At 38.2% G+C, this 22,280-nt stretch overlaps 1 protein-coding gene and 1 pseudogene across 8 annotated transcripts in view; both read left to right on the top strand.

Moving 5' to 3' along the window:
* Positions 1–22,280, top strand: part of SETDB2 (SET domain bifurcated 2) — a 56,415-nt gene extending 34,135 nt beyond the window's left edge. For 7 of the 8 annotated variants that reach the window (XM_045033173.1, XM_045034409.1, XM_045033399.1 and 4 more), the window contains 9 exons: positions 8,472–8,588; positions 9,329–9,498; positions 11,986–12,202; positions 12,944–13,043; positions 14,431–14,524; positions 16,785–16,862; positions 17,216–17,556; positions 20,121–20,209; positions 21,020–22,280. In XM_045033173.1, the coding sequence (XP_044889108.1) occupies positions 8,472–8,588; positions 9,329–9,498; positions 11,986–12,202; positions 12,944–13,043; positions 14,431–14,524; positions 16,785–16,862; positions 17,216–17,556; positions 20,121–20,209; positions 21,020–21,137 (1,324 nt within the window). In that variant the 3' untranslated portion in view covers positions 21,138–22,280. 8 annotated transcript variants of the gene reach the window in all.
* Positions 18,886–20,111, top strand: LOC109497880 (annotated as a pseudogene).

The raw sequence follows: 22,280 nt of genomic DNA, 5'->3' as shown, positions 1-22,280 counted from the left end.
CACACGTGAGTGGGGGAAAGGCAGAGAGGGAGAAAGGCAGAAGGAGAATCCCAAGCAGGCTCCATGCTGTCAGCACAGAGCCTGATGCACACCTCAAACCCACTAACGGTGAGATCATGACCTCAGCCAAAACCAAGCATCAGGCACTTAACCGACTGAGCCACCCAGGCACCCCATCTCTCTCTTTTTTTTATTCCTTTGCTCATTTACTTTGTTTCTTAAATTCCACATATGACTGAAATCATATGGTATTTGTCTTTACCTAACTGACTTATCTCACTTAGCATTATACTCTCAAGCTCCATCCATGTTGTTACAAATGGCAGGATTTCATTTGTATTTATGTCTGAAAAATATTCCATTACATATATATATATACACACACAGACACATATATATATGTATACCATCTCTTCTATATCCATATATCCATTCATCTATCGGTGGACACTTAGGTCGCTTCCATAATTTGGCTATTGTATATAATGCTGTAATAAGCATAGGGGTGCATATATCCTTTTGAATTAGTATTTTTATTATTATTATTTGGGTAAATACCTAGTACTGCGATTACTGGATCATAGTTTTTAACTTTCTGAGGAACCTCCATATGGTTTTCCACAGTGGCTGCACCAGTGTGCATTCACATCAACAGTATAGGAGAGTTCCTTTTTCTCCACATCTTCACCAAAACTTGTTTCTTGTGTTTTTGATTTTAGCCATTTTGAAAGGTGTGAGATGATATCTTACTGTAGTTTTGATATGCATTTCCCTGATGATGAGTAATGTTGAGCATCTTTTCATGTGTCTGTTAGCCATATGTCTTCTTTGGAGAAATTCTGTTCATATCTTCTGCCCATTTCTTAATTGGATCGTTTGTCCTTTGGGTGTTAAGTTGTGTAAGTTCTTATATATTGGGGATACTAACCCCTTATCAGATAATGTCATGTGCAAATATCTTCTCTCATTCAATAGGTTGTCTTTTAGTTTTCTTGATGGTTTCCATTGTTGTATAGAAGCTTTTTATTTTGATGTAGTCCCAATAGTTTATTTTTGCTTTTATTTCTCTTGCCTTAGGAGACATATCTAGAAAAATATTGCTTCAACTGATGTCAGAGAAATTGCTGCCTGTGCTCTCTTCTAGGACTTTTTTGGTGTCAGGTCTCATATTTAGGTCCTTAATCCATTTTGATTTTATTTTTTTATGTATGATGTGAGAAAGTGGTCCAGTCTTATTCTTTTGCATGTAGCTATCATGTTTTCCCAACACTATTTGTTGAAAAGAGTGTCTTTTTCCCATTGCATGTTCTTGCCTCTTTTGTCATGTTAATTGACCATATAATCATGGGTTTGTTTCAGGGCTTTCTATCCTGTTCTTTTGACATGTGTGTCTGTTTTTGTGCCAGTACCATACTATTTTGGTTACTACGGCTTTGTAGTATAACTTAAAATCTGGAATTGTGATGCTTCCAGCTTTGTTTTTCTTTTTCAAGATTGTTTTGGTTTTTTGGTGTGTGTGTGTGGGTGTGTGGGTGTGTGGGTGTGGTTCCATACAAATTTTAGGATTATTCTAGTTCTGTGAAGAATTCTGTTGATATTTTAACAGGGATTGCATTAAATCTGTAGATTGCTTTGGGTAGTATAGACATTTTAACAATATTCTTCCAATCCATGAGCATGGACTATCTTTCCATTTGTCTTTGATTTCTTTCATCCATCATTTTCAGAGTACAGGTTTTTCACTTTGGTTAAGTTTTTTAAAAAAAATTTTTTAATGTTTATTTTTGGGAGAGAAATAGTGCGAGCAGGGGAGGGGCAGAGAGAGAAGGAGACACAGGATCCGAAGCAGGCTCCAGGCTCTCAGCTGTCAGCACAGAGCCCGATGCGGGGCTCGAACCCACCAACTGGGAGATCATGACCTGAGCCGAATTTGGATGCTTAACTGACTGAGCCACTCAGGCGCCCCATTTAAAAAATTTGTTTAATGTTTATTTACTTTTGAAAGAGAGAGGGTGCAAGCAGAAGAGGAGCAGAGAGAGAGAGGGAGACACAGAATCTGAAGCAGGCTGTCGGCACAGAACCCAATGCAGGGCTTAAACTCACAAACTGTGAAATCATGACCAGAGCTGAAGTCAGACATTTAACCAACTGAGCCACCCAGGCACCCCCCCCCCACCTTGGTTAAGTTTATTCTTAGGTATTTTATTATTGTGGCACAATTTTTTTTTTAATGTTTATTATCTCAGAGAGAGAGGAAGAGGGAGGGGCACAAAGAGAGGGAGACACAGAATATGAAGCAGGCTCCAGGCTCTATACTGTCAGCACAGAGACTGACACAGGGCTCAAACTCACAAATCGCGAGATCATGACCTGAGCCAAAGACAGATGCTTAACCAACTGAGCCACCCAGGCATCCCTATTTTGGTACAGTTGTAAATGAGATTGCTTTCTTAATTTCTCTTTGTATTAGTTAATGTAGAGAAATGCAATGGATTTCTGTACATCGATTTTGTATCCTCTGATTTTACTGAATTCATTTATCAGTTCTAGTAGTTTTTTTGGTGGAGTCTTTAGGGTTTTCTGTATGTAGTATCATGTCATCTGCAAATAGTGACAATTTTATTTCTTTCTTACTAATTTGGATGCCTCTTATTTCTTTTTCTTGTCTGATTGCTGTGGCTAGGACTTCCTGTATTCTGTTGAATAAAAGTCGTGGGAGTGGACATCCTGGTCTTATTCCTGATCTTAGAGGAAAAGCTCTCAGGTTTCACCACTGAGTATGATATTAGCTCTGAGTTTGTCATTTATGGCCTTTGTTATGTTGAGATATGTTCCTTCTAATCCCACTTTGTTGAGAGTTTTTTTTTATCATGAACAATGTTGAATTTTGTCAAATGCTTTTTGTGAATCTACTGAGATGATCCTATGATTTTTATCCTTTTGTTAATGTTGAGTATCATGTTGATTTATTTGCATATATTGAACCATCTTTGCATCCCAGGAATAAATCCCACTTGATCATGGTAAATGATCTTTTTAATGTATTGTTGAATTTGATTTGCTAATCTTTTGTTGAGGATTTTTGCATCAGGAATCTTGGCCTGTAGTTTCATTTTTTGTAATATACTTATTCGGTTTTTGTATCAAGATAATGCTGGCCTCATAGAATGTATTTGGAAGTTTTCCTTTCCCTTCTGTTTTTTAGAATAGTTTGAGAATATGTATTAACTCTTCTTTAAATGGAGTTTTTTTATTTCCAGTTTAGTTTTGTTACTAGTAACCAGACTATTCCGATTTTCTTTTTCTTGATATAGTTTTGGAAAATTATATGTTTCTGTGAACTTACCCATTTCTTCTAGGTTGTTAACTTGTTGACATGTAATTTTTCATAGTGGTCTCTTATCTATTATCATCCTTTGTATTTCTGTAGTGTCAGTTGTTACTTTACCCCTTTCATTTCTGATTTTATTTATTTGGATCCTCTTTTTGTTCTTGATGAATCTGGCTAAAGGTTTATCAATTTTGTTTTTCTTTTCAAAGATTCAGCTCTTGGTTTCATTGATCTTGTCTATTTTTTTTTTCTTAGTCTCTTTTACATTTATTTCTGCCCTATTCTTTATTATTTGCTACTAATTTTGGGTCTTGTTCTTTTTCTAATTTCTAGAGGTGTAAGTTTAAATTGTTTGAGATTTTTCTTGTTTCTTGAGATCACTATACATTTCTCTTTTAAAATTTCTTTTGCTGCATCCCAAAGATTTTGGACCAGTGGGTTTCATTTGTTTGCAGGTATTTTTAAATTTTCTCTTTGAGTTTTTCATTGAGCCATTGCTTGTTGAGTAGCATATTGTTTAGCCTCTACATGTTTATGGTTTCTCCACTTTTTTTTTTTTTGTAATTGATTTCTAATTTCATTCCATTGTGGTCAGAAAAGATGTTTGATAGGATTTCAGTCTTCTTAAATTTATTAAGACTTGTTTATTGGGATATGTGATCTATCCTATAGAATGTTCTATGTGCACTTGGAAAGAATGTGTATTCTGTTGTATTTGGCTTGAATGTTCTATATATGTGTATCTGTTAAGTCCATCTGGTCTGGTGTTATTCAAAGACAGTTTTCTTGGGGCGCCTGGGTGGCTCAGTCGGTTGGGCGTCTGACTTCGGCTCAGGTCATGATCTCGCGGTCTGTGAGTTCGAGCCCTGCGTCGGGCTCTGGGCTGATGGCTCAGAGCCTGGAGCCTGCTTCCGATTCTGTGTCTCCCTCTCTCTCTGCCCCTCCCCCGTTCATGCTCTGTCTCTCTCTGTCTCAAAAATGAATAAAACGTTAAAAAAATTAAAAAAAAAAAAAGATAGTTTTCTTATTGACTTTCTGCCTGGATGATCTGTTCACTGATGTAAGTAGGATATTAAAGTCCCCTACTATTATTGTATTACTGTCAGTTTCTCCCTTTATGTCTGTTAAAACTTGCCTTATGCATTTAGGGGCTGCCATGTTGAGTGCTTAAATATTTACAATGCTGTATCCTGTCTTTGGATTGATCCCTGTATCATTATATATTGCCCTTTTTTGTGTCTTGTTACAATCTTTGTTTTGAAGTCCATTTTGTCCAATATAATACTGCTACCACAGGTTTTTTTTTTTCCCACTTCCATTTGCATGGAATATCATTTCCCATCTTTTCACTTTCAGTCTGTGTCTTTAGGTCTGAAGAGTCTCTTGTAAGCAGCACATAGATGAGTCTTTGTTTTTGTTTTTAAATCCATTTTGTCACCCTATGTCTTTTGATTGAAGCATTTAGTCCATTTACATTTAACATAATTATTGATAAGTGTGTGCTGATTGCCATTTTGTTAATTGTTTTCTGGACATATCTGTAGTTCTCCATTCCTTTCTTCTCTTGTTCTCATTCCTTAAGATTGATTACTTTCTTTAGTATTAGGCTTGGCTTTCTTTTGTATCTCTATTACAGGTTTTTGGTTACTGTGAGGTTTATATATAACATCCTAAGTATAGAGTAGTCTGTATTAAGCTGATGGTCACTTAAGGTTAAACACAGTCTAAAGCAACTTCTTCATTTTAACTCCCCACTCCCACATTTTATATCTATATTGTCATATTTTATATCTTTTAATTTTGTGAGTCCTCTTCCCTTTCATAATTTTCTTCTAATTATGGCCTTTTGTGTTCCATTTTAACATTTCTTGTAAGGACAATCTGGTAATGATGAACCTTTTAACTTGTTTGTCTGGGAAAGTCTTTATGTCTCCTTGAATTATGAATGATAATCTTGACAAATAGAATATTCTTGGTTGTAGATTTTTTTTTTCCTTTCAGTAGTTTGAATATATCATGCCCACTCCCTTCTGGCCTGCAAAGTTTATGCTGAAAAACCAGCTGATAGCTTTATGGGTTTGTCCTTAAATGTTACTAGTTGCTTCTCTTTTGCTGCTTTTAAAATTGTATCCTTATCTTTAATCTTTAATGTTTTAATTATTATGTATCATGGTGTGGACCTCTGTGGATTCATCTTGTTTGAAACTTTCTGTGCTTTCTGAACCTGGATGTCTGTTTCTTTCCTGGGTTAGGGAAATATTCAGCTATTATTTCTTCAGATAACTTTTCTACCCCTTTATCTCTCTCTTCTACTTCCAGGACCCCTGTAGTGCAAATGTTTGCTCACTTGATATTGTCCAAGAGATCCCTTAACCTATCCTCATTTTTTTTTTAACTTGTGTTTTCTTATCATTATTCAGCTTGGGTACTCTATTACCCAATCTTTCAGATTGCTAATATGTTCTTCTGCATCCTTGAATCTGTTGATTCCCTCTAGTATATTTTTCATTTCAGTTATAGTCATCAACTGTGATTGGTTCTTTTTCATATTTTCTATCTTCTTTGTTGAAGTTTTCACTGAGTTCATCCAATCTTTTCTACAGTTTGGTAAATGTCTTCATGATCATTACTGTGAACTCTCTATCAAGCATATTGCTTATCTCCATTTCATTTAGCTTATTTTCTGAGGTTTTGTGTAGTTTTTTTTTTTTGGAGCATATTCCTGTCTCCTCATTTTACTTGACTTTCTGTCTTTGTTTCTGTTGAATTAGGTATAATTGTTAACTTCTCCTAAACAGGAAGTAATGATCTTGTGTGTGATTGTGTCTGTGGAGACTGTGTGCCTAAGTGACTTTGACTGGCTGGATCTGTGGCTCTTGTGGGCTGTGGGACAGAGGACTCCATGCTGACACTGTCCTGGTGGGATGCCTGGAGATGAAGTTGGTGTGGGATGGAGCAGTCCTAGGGCTCTCAGCATAGATTGCACATTGGCCAGACAACTGACGCTGAAGTGGACATTGTCTGGGATGGTCCCAGGGTTCTTCACAGAGAGGGTACCTTGGGAAAACAGCTGAAGCTTAAATGGGTGTTAGGCCAAAGGTCCCATAGTTCTTTATTCAGGGGGCCCTGGCAGGGTGGCTAGGGCTGATTCAGGAAATGGGTCAGGAGGTCCTAGGATACTGTGTACCAGGGATATGCTAACATGTCATCTGAAGCCAGAGTAGTGTGAGCCTGGAGTCTTCCAGGGTACTTTGCACCTGTGTCACCTTGAAGAGATGTCTGCAGCTACAGTGAATGCTGACCAGAGGTATCTGGTGTGTGCTGCACTGGGGCCGCTTTAATGGGATGGCTAGGGCTGGTGTGGGCTAGGGTCCCAAGGCTCACTGCAGTGGTAGGTCCGCTAAGGTACCTGGACCCTTGTCCTGTCTGCACTGTCAGGGTGGAGGGAGAATATCACCTGTGGTGTTCACCAGCCTCTCTGACTCTGAGAGGGTTTCAGCAGCTTCCCTGCCATTTTGCATAGTTTTAGGGCTGTCTTTTATGTCCTAGTTGTTCTTTGAAAATGCAGCTTTTTTTCTGTGCTTCAAGGCATCTGAGGCTTGGTATGGTGATAGTCCAATTAGGGCTCCCAGACTCTACTCTCATCTGTGCTATTAAGGTGCAGAGGAAACGTAAAATGGGGCACTTGCCAGCCCCTCTAACTCAGAGAGTTGCAGCAGCTCCCCTGCCAATCAACAGGGTTCTAAGGCCAGTTCCTTTGTATTCTAGTTGTCATTTCTTTTTTTCTGTGCCCCAGGGCAGATAAATCTGCCCACCAGTCCTTCCCCACTGCAGTTTGCAGTGTCAGAGGTGGTGGGGGTTCCCTTCATTACAGTGTCTCTGTCTCTCTTGCCATTCTGTACATGGTCTATCTTTTGTTGTGAAGAAGCTGTTCAGTCAGCCTTCAGTTCTTCCCAAAGCATTGCTTTACAAATAGGTAGATCTGGTGTGTCTATGGAGGAGGTCTTTCTACATTGCCATCTTGCATGAAAGAAATCTATGGTTGTATGTCGTCTGCTTTAGCAACATTATGAAAAGCAGATTGTAGTAGCCAGATGGCCAGCATCAATCTCCCCAATTGTTTTCATGTAATTGGAGGGAGAGATAATTTAAGATGTCTGCAAAACTACCTATGCCCTTTCGCACATAAGTTTATCCATTGTAGGAGAGGGGAGCTAGGAGAATTTTCACAAACTAGCTTCTGCTGAATAGGAAATGAAAGGAATTCATTTAAAAAAACTAAAACTATGGGGCGCCTGGGTGGCGCAGTCGGTTAAGCGTCCGACTTCAGCTCAGGTCACGATCTCGCGGTCCGTGAGTTCGAGCCCTGCGTCGGGCTCTGTGCTGACAGCTCAGAGCCTGAAGCCTGTTTCAGATTCTGTGTCTCCCTCTCTCTGGTCCTCCCCCATTCATGCTCTGTCTCTCTCTGTCTCAAAAATAAATAAACGTTAAAAAAAAAAAAAAAAACTAAAACTCATATAGTTAAGTATGTATTTCATGAACAAATACAGGGATAGGGTAGTTTAGAATTATTTATATTATTTGGAATTATTTATAAATTCCTCTTAGTTTTTGTCTTTTAAAGAAATCTGTTTAGGGAAGAAGTCCAGCTGTCCATGAGCCAAATGACTATTCTAAATACAATTACATCCTTTACTGTCATTTACAGTTTTTAATGTTTATTTATTTTTGAGAGAGAGAGATCACAAGCAGGGGAGGGGCAGAGAGAGAAGGAGACAGAATCCCAAGCAGGCTCTGCACTGTCAGCACAGAATCCTATGTGGGGCTTGCTCATGAACCGTGTTATCATGACCTGAGCTAAAACCAAGAGTTAGACACTCAACTGACTGAACCACCACAGCACCCCTATCATTTACACTTTAAAAAAAATTTTTTTTCAACGTTTATTTATTTTTGGGACAGAGAGAGACAGAGCATGAATGGGGGAGGGGCAGAGAGAGAGGGAGACACAGAATCCGAAACAGGCTCCAGGCTCTGAGCCATCAGCCCAGAGCCCGTCATTTACACTTTTAAGAAGACTCTCATTACTCAAGTTGGTGCTTTTTTATTCTAACTTCTCCATCCATTGCCTTCCTTTTAGAGCAAAATGTGCATGTCTTCAGTTGACAGCAAGGAATGCCAAGACTTGCCCCTTGTCGAGTAATAAAATAACCACTGGATATAAATATAAAAGACTACAGAGACAAATACCTACTGGGTAAGATACCTTGAGGATTTGTTGCAGGGTGTTTGTATTTTTGAAGGTGGGTACTTTACTATTGTGATCTATAGTCTTATAGATATCATTAAATATTAATTTTTATACCACAAATCTATATATTAAGGAATAAAAAAACAAATTTATATATTGTTCTTGGAAATGGAAGTCACAGAACACTCATGTACCACACAGAACGTACTTAAATGTTTGCTTTGAGGTAGCTGTTCCCCTCTAGGGTTAGCCTGCTTTGGGCAGCCATTTCTTCATTAAGAAGTATAGCTTACAAAGCTCATTTAAAAATTGGGAGTTTTCAAACTTTCAAGAATGATGTTATTAAAAAATACATAGAAACAGAAAATCTTTCTTCCTAGACATTCCCTTCCCAGACATTTCTAGACAGTTTTTTAAAAGCTAACATTTATTATGTGCCAGACATTGCCTTAAGCACCTTGTAAATACCCATTAAATTATAAAACAGCCCTATAAGACAGGTACTATCATATATCCCCACTTTTAAAAATGGAAAATTGAAGTACAGAGGTTAAATAACTCATCCAAGCCACACAGTTAGTATAGTAGATGGCTGGAGCTATGATGAGAATCCAGGCAGTCTAGCTTTAGGAGCCTTCACACTTAGTCTGCCTCCCTTGGTAATTATTGGTGAGGTAGCGGTATAAACTGCTTTTGCTTTTAATTTGGATATCTGATTGATTTTCTCTTGCATATTTTATTGACAGCATTTATGAATGCAGCCTGTTGTGCAAGTGTAATCGACAAATGTGTCAAAACCGAGTTGTGCAGCATGGACCTCAAGTGAGGCTACAGGTGTTCAAAACTGAAAAGAAGGGATGGGGAGTACGCTGCCTAGATGACATTGACAGAGGGACATTTGTTTGCATTTATTCAGGTAAAGCAAAGGTTAATTATTCAAATTATAGTAAGGTCCACATTTCTAAATCTCTTTTACTAGCCAGGGCCATTGAGATCTTATAGCAAGGACAGGAGCAACAATATATAGGAGGAGCATAAGAGAGGGGACAAATAACTGGGAGATTGAGCACTGAAGGGATGACATGTTCTAGGAAACACTGGATGTTCCAGAAAAGAAAGGCTCAGAGATAAAACTTGGGTTATTGTGTGAGGCTTTTTTTTTTTTTTTTTTTTTTTTGGTCTCCATGATAGCTTCAGATGCTTTGTGGTAAGGTTAGAAGTCTTTTTGAATAAGAAAACTAGGGGTGCCTGGGTTGCTCAGTCGGTTAAACATCTGACTCTTGGTTTGGGCTCAGGTCATGGTCCCGTAGTTTTGTGAGTTCGAGCCCCAGGTCAGTCTCTGAGCTGACAGCATGGAGCCTGCTTAGGATTCTCTTCTGTCTCCCTCTCTCTCTGCCCTTCCGCCACTCACACTGTCTGTCTCTCAAAATAAATAAATAAACTTTAAAAAAAAAAAAAACTACATGACTCGGGTGGGGGTGCCTGGGTGGCTCAGTCAGTTGAGCGTCCACCTCTTGATATTGGCTCAGGTTGTGATCTTGTGGTTGTGAGAACAAGCCTGCATTGGGCTCTGAACTGACACTACAGAGCTTACTTGGGATTCTCTTTTTCCCTCTCTCTGCCCCTCTTCCATTCCCTCTCAAAATAAATAAACATTAAAAAAAAAAAAGAAAACTGTATAACTGATTTGCTAAGGTAAAGATTATCAATCAAAGACTGTCTTGCTCAATGACTTGGGCTGTTAGAATGTAACAAGTTAAGTCTGTAATAAATACTTGCATAGGATGATTCAGGCAGTGACTTTAAGCAGTCACTCCATTTTAGGGACTTGAGAGAGTTGCCCACACTCTGAGCAAAACTTCGCAACTGGTGTGTCATAGTTGTTCAGTTAATGATTTTTTTTTAATGTTTGTTTATTTTTGGGAGAGAGCGAGAGAGAGAGAGAGAGAGAGAGAGAGAGAGAGCAAGCGAGAGAGAGAGAGAGAGAGAGAGAGAGAGCGCACACAAACAGGGGAGGGGCAGAGAGAGAGGGAGACACAGAATCTGAAGCAGGCCCCAGGCTCCGAGCTGTCAGCACAGAGCCTGACGCAGGACTCGAGCTCATGAACCGCAAGATTATGACCTGAGCTGAAGTCAGACACTTAACCAACTGAGCCACCTGGGCACGCCTGTGCAGTTACTGATTCTTTCTGGTCACAGCCACCAGGCCAGAAACACCAGTCTCCAGTAGTGTCAGCCATTTACCCCAGAGTATCAGGCAAAAATCCTCACTTCCTATGTGTACCATGAAATGAGAAAGGTTGAGGGAACATAACTCTGGAGCCAGTCTAAAGGAAATGTCCTAGACTGAGTCTTGGCAGTAAGGCAGCAGGGACCAGAGCAGCCCTTCTCATCTGAAATTCCAGGTTCACTTCAGTGAGGGCAAGAATTATTATAATTCATAACAGTCACACTTGGATCCCTGTCACATACCACTTACAGACACACATCCTACACAATTTACCTACACATTTGTCTCTCCTATTTCTCAAAATAACTCTGATGAAAGTTAGCTGCCTTATAAGGTGCTACATGGTGTCCAGGAAGTATCATTGGCTTTATCTGCATTACTAGAAAATGTACCTAAGGTATCTCTCTGATCCGGCTGCTAATTTTGACTTGGTAAGTATAATTTTGAGTCCCTTACAAGAAAATGCATAAACTTGAAGATTTTAATATTATACTAGAACTTAATATGAGAATAATAGGTGCATATCACCTCAGATTTAAATTGGTCACTTTATTAAAAAAATATACGTTTTAGCTGATACAGCATTTTTAACTAGACACAAAAGCTATACTCTTTTTCTTTAAATGTTTATTTTTGAGAGAGAGAGAAGGAGAGAGAATGAGTGGGGGAGGGGCAGAGAAAAAAGGGGGACAGAGGATGCAAAGAGGGCTCTGTGGTGACAGCAGAGAGCCCCATGTGGGCCTCAAACCCACTAACCATGAGCTCATGACTTGAGCCGAGATTGGATGCTTTACCAACTGAGCCACCCAGGTGCCCCATAAAAGCTGTAATCTTAAGACTGGAGTTCACCTCTCTAATTTTCTAGAATGCTTTCTGATCTATATTTTTGTTTTATATTATTGTAGCTAAATCTATTCTTTCATGTTATAACAGAACAGACAATGCTTTTTTTAGATGGCCAATGTTTTTTCATATCCTGGAAGATAAGAAATCTCTCACTGGTCCTTTGTTTATTATTTCTTACAAGAGTTTTCTAGGATTAGTTAATGTGTTTATTTTCATTCTAGAAATAAAGGATATTTCACAGGGTTCTTTAGTAATGGAGCAGAATAGAGATGCTCTTTTGTTGCTTAGCAATTATCTTTTGTCTCATTAAACCCTTTTTTCTTTTAGGAAGATTACTAAGCAGATCTAACACTGGGAAACCTGATCCTACTGATGAAAATGGAAAGGAAGAGAATATTATGAAAAATATGTTTTCAAAAAAGAGGAAAATAGAAGTTGCAGATTGTGAGGTAGAAGTTATCCCATTAGACCTGGAAACACATAGAAGTGCTGAGACTGAGGAATGTCCACCCACATTCCGTAATAATTTAAAAGAACCTGTTACGTAAGTAAAATCTTAGAAACCTAATCAGGATTGATCTGTATTATTGATCAAGCGTGGTTTTCTTTGTGTCTTACTTTACCCCTACTCCTGTGTATCTCCTGTATATCAACTTGCTTCACAGTTACAAGTTTAACACAGAGAAATCTAGAACACTTAGATTTTAAAATCTAGCCAACATACTTTTTTTCCTCAGTGTTCCATTTCTGGAGTTTTACCTTTAAAAAATTTATGACTTTATTCAGAGTCTTTATGGATGTCATAACTTTTGCAGTCCTTTGTATTTTCTACCAACTTATGTGCAAAGCTTTTCATGGATTCTTTTTTTTTTTTAATTTTTTTTTTCAAAGTTTTTATTTATTTTTGGGACAGAGAGAGACAGAGCATGAACGGGGGAGGGGCAGAGAGAGAGGGAGACACAGAATCGGAAACAGGCTCCAGCCTCCGAGCCATCAGCCCAGAGCCCAACGCGGGGCTCGAACTCACGGACCGCGAGATCGTGACCTGGCTGAAGTCGGACGCTTAACCGACTGCGCCACCCAGGCGCCCCATGGATTCTTTTTTTTAATGTACTTCAAATATGATTGACTTTAAAATATGTTTCTTTCTTTAGTGGGGGCTATCTGTAGATGTTATTAGATTAATTTCTAATGGATATTTATGTAACAGTCGATATCTGTATTTCAAAGTCCAATAAAGAGAACTTTTAGTGATATATAGAATAACTTTTTTTTTCCTTTTCAGAGAAACGAAATGTAACAATATTTCAAGAATTCAGTATCATTCAGTCATTAGAAGTCCTAAAGCCAAGACAGCCATTATTCAACGCAATGGGAAAAAGATGGTAAAAACTGCAAAATGTAGATGGGGCCCTTCTGAGAACATTAACTATTATCTCATCTTTCTGTCTTTTACTTAGTTCCAATTGTTTGTGTTATTTAATGTGTAGGATTTCTTTTATTATTTTGGAATGGGCGTACTCTTGAAATGTTAAGACCGTGCTTTATTAGTGTCCTACATGGTGGATTGGCATGTTCCCAACTTAGATACATAAGGAGATGATTGGTCATGATCTGACAGTGTATTCCACTGAGACTGAAAGCTATCCAGTTCTGAGAATTTGTGGGAAAAGTTAAAGTGTTCCAGACTTGATAGTGATACATAATAAGAAAAAAGATACAGTAGGCTTAGGAGATAAGGTTGTAAGATGTAAGAGAAAGAAGAGGCACAGCCTAATAAAAGAATCTTCCAGAAAGTACCATTTTACATGATAGCCTCTAAAGGTACACTTTTCAGTCTGTACTGAGAAGAATAACTAGTCAGAGACTATAACCTGAAAGCAAAGAAAGATACCGGAAAAAGAACAGGAAGACATAATGGTAGTTCATGGTAGGGCTTGTTGATGAAAAGTAAAAACTCCGCCCTAGGTGGTGTGCAGATATTTATCTTCTGCCCTAGTAATGTACAGTAAATACCTCCTCAGGATCACAAAATTATGAAAAAGTTGGGCCATGAGACCACATGGACCTGGGTTTGACCTCCAGCTCTGTTTCTTACTACCTAGGTGATCTCTCCAAGTCTACGTTCCTTTATTTGTAAAATGATCTCAAAGTTAAGAGGATTAAATGAGATAAACATCAGATACTTTGTGTAGCACAGTGCCTGACACCCAAGTGCTCAATAAATGTTGACCCTTTAAGTAACTTGAATAATTAATAATGGTCAACATTTATTGAACAGTTAGTTCAGTGCCAAGCATGGTGTTAAGTATATGCCCTTTTTAAAAGCTACCCTTACCATATGAAGTGATTGCAGTGTCTACAACTCATAAAGATAGGCAACTCCCTTAACCTTCTCTTTGAAGTAAAAACTAGCCAAAGTGTGTTTTGTCTTTGCACATCTTACGGTTGAAGCCAAATCTGGTATCAGAATTGAGGGATACAGATGGATGTATTAGAATTTTATTTTAAATTTTAATGCCTAAAGAATGTCTTGACAGTCTTGATAAAGTCTTTATAGCTGTGGTTTACTAAAGTGCCTAGAAGCAGAACACGGCCAAAAAGGCGCCATCACTCCAGAGATTTCTTATGATATCAGCGTTGAGGCTTTCAAAACTAATCTGGTAGCTACAGCCTATGAAGATTGACACTTGATGAAAGTGGGCTAACTGCTAAATTAAATTATTTTTCCTGAGCTAGAAAGTAAAGACATCTTCCCTGTTCTCTTTTAAGGGATTTACTTCCTCAGAGTCTGTCACCTCAGAAGATAATGATGGATTTAAACCGACCCAAGTACATCTGAACTCCAAAGCCAAGGAGATGAAAAGTAGGCTTTGTTTCACTCTGTGATTGCCTGCCTCTTCTGCTGTTTTGTCTGTCCTGCTCAATACCTGTGGCTCATTTTCTCAGACTTAAACAGCTGCATTCATTATATAAGTTACTTCTTGTCTATATCAGAGGTTGGCAAACTATAATTTGTGGACCAAATCTGGCCCACCATCTGTTTATGTATGGCCCATGAGCTATGATAATTTTTACATTTTTAAATAACTGGAAAAAAAATGAGAAGAGGAATAATACTTTGTGACACTCAAAAATTATATGGAATTATAATTTTGGAGTCCATAAAGACTTCTGTTGGAGCATAGCCACACTCATTAATTTATATATTGTCTCTGATGATTTATGTCAGCATTGCTGAATAGTCAGGACAGAGACCATATGGTCCACAGAGCCTAAAATACTTGCTCTCTGTCCCCTTGCAGAAGAAGTTTGCCAACCTCTAGTCTGTATGCCAACAGTGATCTGGGGCATGTCAGGAAGGAGTGGGGTAGAGACAACTCTGAGTTATGTAGTCCACAGTGTTATCTTTGGTTTTGGAAGCATTGTCCAAAGCTGCCATTTCCTAACTCTTTAACAATAAAGATACATCATTCTACAGTACTCCACCCAACACTGCTGCAGAGATGCTCAGCAAAAAGCAAAAATACTGCTATTCTGAGTGCTTGTCTTTGAATGTTACCATTCTTGCCGGATTTCATGTTACAACTTGACAGACCTGGATTTTGGTACTTTTGCATTTCACTATCTCCCTCACAGAGGGATACTGCTAAAAGATGACCCTTTTTAAATAACCAGCCATTGCCTCTTCTCTCTTTGAGCTTCCTTGCATCTGTATCCCCAACTCCTAACCTGGTCTTAAAGGACGGAGATTGGGAGTAGGGAGCGAGGCAGCTGCTTGACAGAAAAGGTCTATCACAAAGGATATTTATGTATTATAATTATTCTATAATTGTAGGGGAGGAAAATCTCTTCTACCCATTTTAGGTTAGCTGCGTGAGGCCTTGTAAATTAGATTGACAAGAGAAAAGCAAGCAGAAATTTATTGCCATGTATCACTATTACCATGTGTATCATACATATAACACCTGGGAGTACTTAGAGATGAGTAACAAAGAAGTAGCTTAGAACTGTGGCTTATCTAGCATCTTAGCCAAAGAACAGTAAATTTTTAGGGGCACCTGGGTGGTTCAGTCAAGCGTCCGACTCATGATTTCTGCTGAGGTCATGATCTATCTCATGGTTGTGAGACCGAGCCCCACATTGGGCTCCACACTGGGCATGGAACCTGCTGAAGATTCTCTTTCTCTGCCCCTCCCCTGGTTGTGTTCTCTCTCTCCCTCTCTCTCTCAAAAAACAACAGCAATAAATTTTTAGAAGGGTGACAGGACAAATGAAAAGGACCTTGAGTCTCTAGTGGCAGCAAGTTGTGGGAAGGTAAATATGTGAGAAACCAATAGTGGATAAAGGCTAGTTAGTGAAGTTTGTTACGTAGATTCCACTGGTTTGGTTTCCAGGCTGATGAAAGTGTAAAGTTGTCTCTTGTCACTAACTTTTGTCCTTCCTAGTAGGAGGAGGGACACCTTTGTAAATTTATGTACTGCTTTTAAACAGATAAGGGGAGGGAAATGAGCTTTTCCTGCATATGCTGCTTAATCGCTGTTAGTCTAAAATAATCTTATGTCAAAGAAGCATATTTTGGGATGACATAGTCTGGTTTCCTTCACCATTTCATGCCTGTGAGCCATAATGAATACTACTGCTTTGGTTCTTTTGTTATTTTCATTGATTGCTATAGTGTTAATATATAGCAGGCACTATAAAAATCATTTATGTACTATTATGGTTCACATGGAACCTATGATTAAAATAGGAGAACATGTAGGAACAGCAGCCAGTAACAGTAATGATTAAATCAAAACCATTAAAAGAAACAATTTGTGCCACTGAGTTAGGTGACACAGTAACTTTTAAAGAATAAATGATTTTACTTATTCTGTTTGACAAGGATTCATGCTTTTGAATATTCTAAAAAAATATTTCCATTATTGGATAAAAAATGATTAAGGCAGCGTATCTTACTCTAAGGTATTATTGCTTAAAAACTTGTAACTATTGAGTGGTCATGTAGCAGAACTACCAAACACTAATGTGTACACAACCCCCAGCAATATAGTTATTGCTCTTGGGACTTGTAGAGGGTAATGCCAGCAGGTCTTCTCAGGCTTTTCATTGTTGTCCTACAGGCCTAGAGTACTCCCTAAACACCCACTGTTACATGTGTTTAGAATATATGGAAACGGAGATTCTAGAGTTGAAGAGAGGTAAGTCAGTTTATGAGTAGTAGAGATTAAATACAGTAATAGTAACAGGAGGCAAGCAGTACATTCATAAAAAGGTAGTATAAAGAAGGCAGACTTGGAGCTAGACATTTCTCAAATATTTGAGACAGTTCTTGGTTTCTTACCCCACTTCTCATTGTTATTGCCAGTCAGGTGAATCTCTTACCCTCTCAGAGGCTCAACGTTTCATTTGTAAAATTGGAGTACTATCTATCTTCATACATTGTAAGAATTAGAGATAATTAAAGCAGCCAGCATTTAATTAGTATGTTAATCTCAGGACTGTTGCTTAACCAAGTATATTTGCTGACACTTCCTTCTAAAATGTTTCTTAGAGGATTCAAGCTCTTACCAAGTTAAAGACACTGAAAACAGTCTGCTGATTGAATCAGATGTGATAGATATAACCAAATGTAGAGAAGAAATACCATCAGGGGAAAGATGTAACCAAGCAACCCCACTGGATAATCAGAATATTATAAAGGAATTCAAGTCTCAAATACAAAAGCCCCAAGGGGAAAGATCTCCAGCATTTCAAAACCAGCAGGTCTTTTGTGATAAAGAGTTCCCAAGCGAAACCAAGAACACTTCACCTGATTGTCTAAAGAAGTTCAATAAAGGGAATGTGTTTTTATTGGATGCCACAAAAGAAGGAAATGTGGGCCGCTTCCTTAATGTGAGTATATGGGCTGATCACATTTCTAAACAACTTCTTTTTCTATGCTTTTTTGAATGGTTTGAAATTTATGTGCAGTCATATGTAATTGACCTGCCATCAAAAGGGAATAAGATTCTGAAGTCAGAAAATCTTTTTTCTTTTTCAAGTTTTTATTTAAATTCCAATTAACATACGGTGCAATATTAGTCTCAAGTGTAGAATTTAGTGATTCATCACTGACATACAATACCCAGTACTCATCACAGGTGCCCTCCTTAATACTCAGCACCTGTCTGACCTGCAGGCCCAACCCAGCCTCCCCCACCCTCCCATCTGCTCCCCCCCTCCCCCGCCCAACCTAAAGTCAGCAAATCTTTAAAAACAAACAGCTTTTGGGGCGCCTGGGTGGCTCAGTCTGTTTAGCCTCCTACTTTAGCTCAGGTCATGATTTCACGACTCATGAGTTCAAACCCTGCATCAGGCTCTGTGCTGACAGCTCAGAGCCTGGAGCCTGTTTGGATGCTGTGTCTTCCTCTCTTTCTGCCCCTCCCCCACTCATGCTCTGTTTCTCTCTCTCGCAAAAATAAATAAACATTAAAAAAATAGCCTTTTCCTTGCTAGGTGATCTGTTTATTTGTCTTCTTTTTCACCTAGTTAGGAGGATACTTGGTTAACAAAGAACAGAATCCTTTCTTCTCTTCCTCTGTCCCCAACTGCTGTTCTTTATTCCACTTTGACTACTTCTCTACTGTTGCCAAACATGTCAGATGCCATTAAACATAACTAAGGGGCCATTAAAGAAGGATCCCCAACAAAGAACTGTCATGGCTTTATTTCCTGTCAGCTGTGTTGAAAGTGGCTGCACCAGAACCATATGGTTGGTTTTACCTCTCCCAATTGGCACACCACCTGAGTTTTGGAAAAACTCTCTTGTTGTGGGAAAAATAGAATTAATCTGTCTTCCTCTCCTCTCCTCTCCTCTCCTCTCCTCTCCTCTCCTCTCCTCTCCTCTCCTCTCCTCTCCTCTCCTCTCCCCTCCCCTCCCCTCCCCTCCCCTCCCCTCCCCTCCCCTCCCCTCCCCTCCTCTCCCCTTTTTCTTCCCTCTTTCCTTCCTTCCTTTTTTTTTTTAATATAGAAAATACATTTGTGGGGCACCTAGGTGGCTCAGTCAGTTGAGCATCTGACTCTTGATTTCATCTCATGGTCATGAGATTGAGCCCAATGTTGGGCTCAGTGCAGAGTACAAAGCCTGCTTGGGATGCTCTCTCTCTGCCCTTACCCTGCTTGTGCATGTTTGCTCTCTGTCTCTCTAAGTAAATAAATAAATAAACTTAAAAAAAAAAGAAACAGAAAAAGAAAATACATTCGTGATTTTAAAATGGAAATAAAATTAAAGCAAATATATCAATAAATAAAAAGCCATACAGAATACATACATACAGCCAAACAGAATTCTGTTTCAGGGTAACTCTGAGCTTATATGTATGCATGATGAGTAAAGCTTACTGGCACAACTGAAAAAATGTGGACAGGAAGTTATCATTGGAATTGAATGGTGGCAGACATATTCAAGGAAAATTGCTGGGATTTGGTCTTTTTGTGAATCTGGGAATAGATGAATATATGGAGATGGGAGCTAGTGGGCAATAGAACAATATTGGAATGGTGGTAATCAAAGAAAATAATATCATGTTAGAAGCCTTGAACAAGGGTAACTAATGGTTGTGTTCAGCAGAGATGTCAGTTGCTTACATATGTTCCCTTTCTAGAAGGTCTGTTTGATGATCATGTAAAACTCAGGTCACATACATTCTTCGTATTAACCTTTTTTGTCCTGTTAAAAAAAAATACCCTAAAAAATAACTATGCCTCCATTCATTTAACCTTGTCCCTACTCTACCCTCTATATGTAAAATCATTTTTATTACTTTCTTACGTATTCTTATAGTGTTTTTTTATGGAAATACAAGTAAATATAAATATTCTTATTTTCCCCCTTTCTCACATAACAGCATATTCACTGTCCTATGCCTTGTTTTTTTAATTAACAATATACTCTGGAGACCTTTCCATATCAGTACACTGAGGTTCTCTTTCTTTTTGTTTGTTTTTGTTTATAGCTGCATAGGATTCCATTGTATGGATATACCAAAGTTTATTTTGTAACCAATCCTCTTTAGATAAGACATTTGGGTCTCTAAACTTTTAGAAACAATGCTCAGTGAATAATCTTACACATAGATACATGTACAGATGTACCTGTAGAATACACTCCCAGATAGGGGATTGCTGAATCAAAGGATAAATGCATTTATAATATTGACAAAATTGACAAATTATCTTCTATAGAAGTTTGTACCATTTTGCATTTCTACCAGCAGGATAAGAATGTCAGAACAGAGCTTTTCCGATTGGGTTCCTAATATTAACAAAATTACAGTCTCTGATATTTTGCATATTAGCAAAACCAAAGAAATGAAAATAAGTGAGATGTGCTAGAAACAGAATGATATTCTAATGCTTCAAAAACGAGGTATCAAACTCTTTATCTAACCTCTGTGTTTATTTATTTATTTTAACAGCATAGTTGTTGCCCAAATCTTTTGGTACAGAATGTTTTTGTAGAAACACGTGACAGGAATTTTCCATTGGTGGCATTCTTCACCAACAGGTTTGAAACTTCTTTTATGTGATTTAATTTTGAAATTGTAAAAAATAATAGGAAAATATAAAAGAAAATATGTGCTTACAGCCCCTAATATCTGGTACCCTAGAATATTCATTTATCCCAAACTGTTCCTAGTCAATAAAATTTTAAACAGCTAAAATTTCAGTTCTTATTTCCTTTGAAAATTAATGCCTGAAAGGGCTGACAATGGCAGGTCTTGTCCAGCTCAATTCAGGGAATAAGTGATATAGAATATCTTTAACTAGTTCTTTAAGTCAGAACTACCCCCCAACTATCACACCACAGGCCTTGTACCACAGACCTCCTCATGTCACTAGGTTCCACTGTTTGTAAAACACTTCCTTTCTTGGGATATTGACAAGTTTCTTCTTACTTAGGATTTTAGTAGATTTGAAATAAAACTCGAATGATTAGGATGCCTTGGTGGCTCAGTCAGTTAAGTGTCTGACTTCGGCTCAGGTCATGATCTCACGGCTTATGAGTTTGACCCCCTCATCAGGTTTTGCCCTCACAGTGTAGAGCCTGCTTGGGATTCTCTCCCTCCCTCTCTCTCTCTCTCTGCCCCTCCCTGATTCGCGCGCACTCTCACACACTCTCTCAATAAATAAATAAACTTTAAAAAAATCTTAAAAAAAAAACTCAAATGATTATTCTTAATAAAAGAGCATTCCTAACTGGTGGATGGTGGTTGAAGATTTTTAATAATGTTACTAAGAAATTGATATAATAAATTTGGTTCATTTGGTAGTTACTCAGAGTAATTTGTTTACTTTTTTCATTTCTACTTTCTAGGTATGTGAAAGCAAGAACAGAACTAACATGGGATTATGGGTATGAAGCCGGGACTGTGCCTGAGAAAGAAATCCTCTGCCAGTGTGGGGTTAATAAATGTAGAAAGAAAATATTATAAATTTGTAGCTAATGCCTATTGAAGAAATTAGCTTATCACGCTGCAATTAGAGCCATGCAAGAAACTTTCAGTCATCAGTGGAATTAACTTAGGTTGTGATCCATCAAGAGAATTCGTCTCAGTTTACCCTTGTCAGGGAATTCATTTGTGTGGCTTAAAGTGCTAGAAACAAAATAAGGACATTTTCATACACATAGGCTATCTCTTTATTCTTTCTGCTGTTCAACTTTACATGAGTGGGATGGAAGTGTATATTTTATATGAAATACCATTATACAGTTTGTAACTTATTTGTAAATTATATATTAAGAGAAACAAATGTCACAATAGAATTCAGTTGATCGTATTTACTTTTGTGATTATTATCTTTGAGTTTATGCCCCCAAAAGGCCAAATTTCACATCGTTACTTACAAAATTTGTTTAATTCTTGGCAAATAATTTATCATTATAAGCCATAAGGTGGGCAACAGAGCCTGAGGAATATGTAAGAACTAACTTTATACATATCACTTCCAATATTTTAACACTAGTTGGAGAAGCTCTGTCTGGCTCCTTGCAACTCTGCCCCGTCAAACCATTTGAGTGCTAAGATGGAGAAGCTCTCCCTATGGGGAAGGTTTTGGCAAACTTTGAGAGGAAACGTCTTTTCCATAGGTTCTCTGTACTTCTCCAGTACACAGACAAGAAACAAAGGGAATAGAAACCTGGAGGAATTGGAATGTTTTTGTTCTAAGTAGAGGAGAGCCATAAGAAAAACAAAACTTAGAAACTAGCAAAACTTAGAAAAATAATGTCTTTCTTAAGCCAGAAGGGAGTGTGCTGGGCAAGAATTTCACTTAAAAAAAAACCAACAGCAACAACAAAACAAGGCAGTTCTACTCAATTGTAAAGTCTGGAACAGCTGCTTGAATTCTCCTGTGTATGATGTGCAAATTGTTTTTGTTGAGAAAAAGGGAGTTACTCTGCTATGGGTTACCCAGCCCTTATCATGGAGCAGAAAGAGGACTGGGAATCTCCAAGAGTCAAAACTAATTTTACCCATAACAAAGATGTACATTTGACTGCCAGGAGCTTCTCCCTTGGAACCAGAACAGGAATACCAGCTCAAAAAGTAGTAATTAAAAGTAGTTCTGGCTTTTGA

The sequence above is a fragment of the Felis catus genome, chromosome A1, assembly GCF_018350175.1.
Source record: "Felis catus isolate Fca126 chromosome A1, F.catus_Fca126_mat1.0, whole genome shotgun sequence".
In the NCBI taxonomy this organism is placed as follows: Eukaryota; Metazoa; Chordata; class Mammalia; order Carnivora; family Felidae; genus Felis; species Felis catus.
Note: the sequence above shows the minus strand (reverse complement) of the source record. Positions and strands in the feature narration are given on the sequence as shown.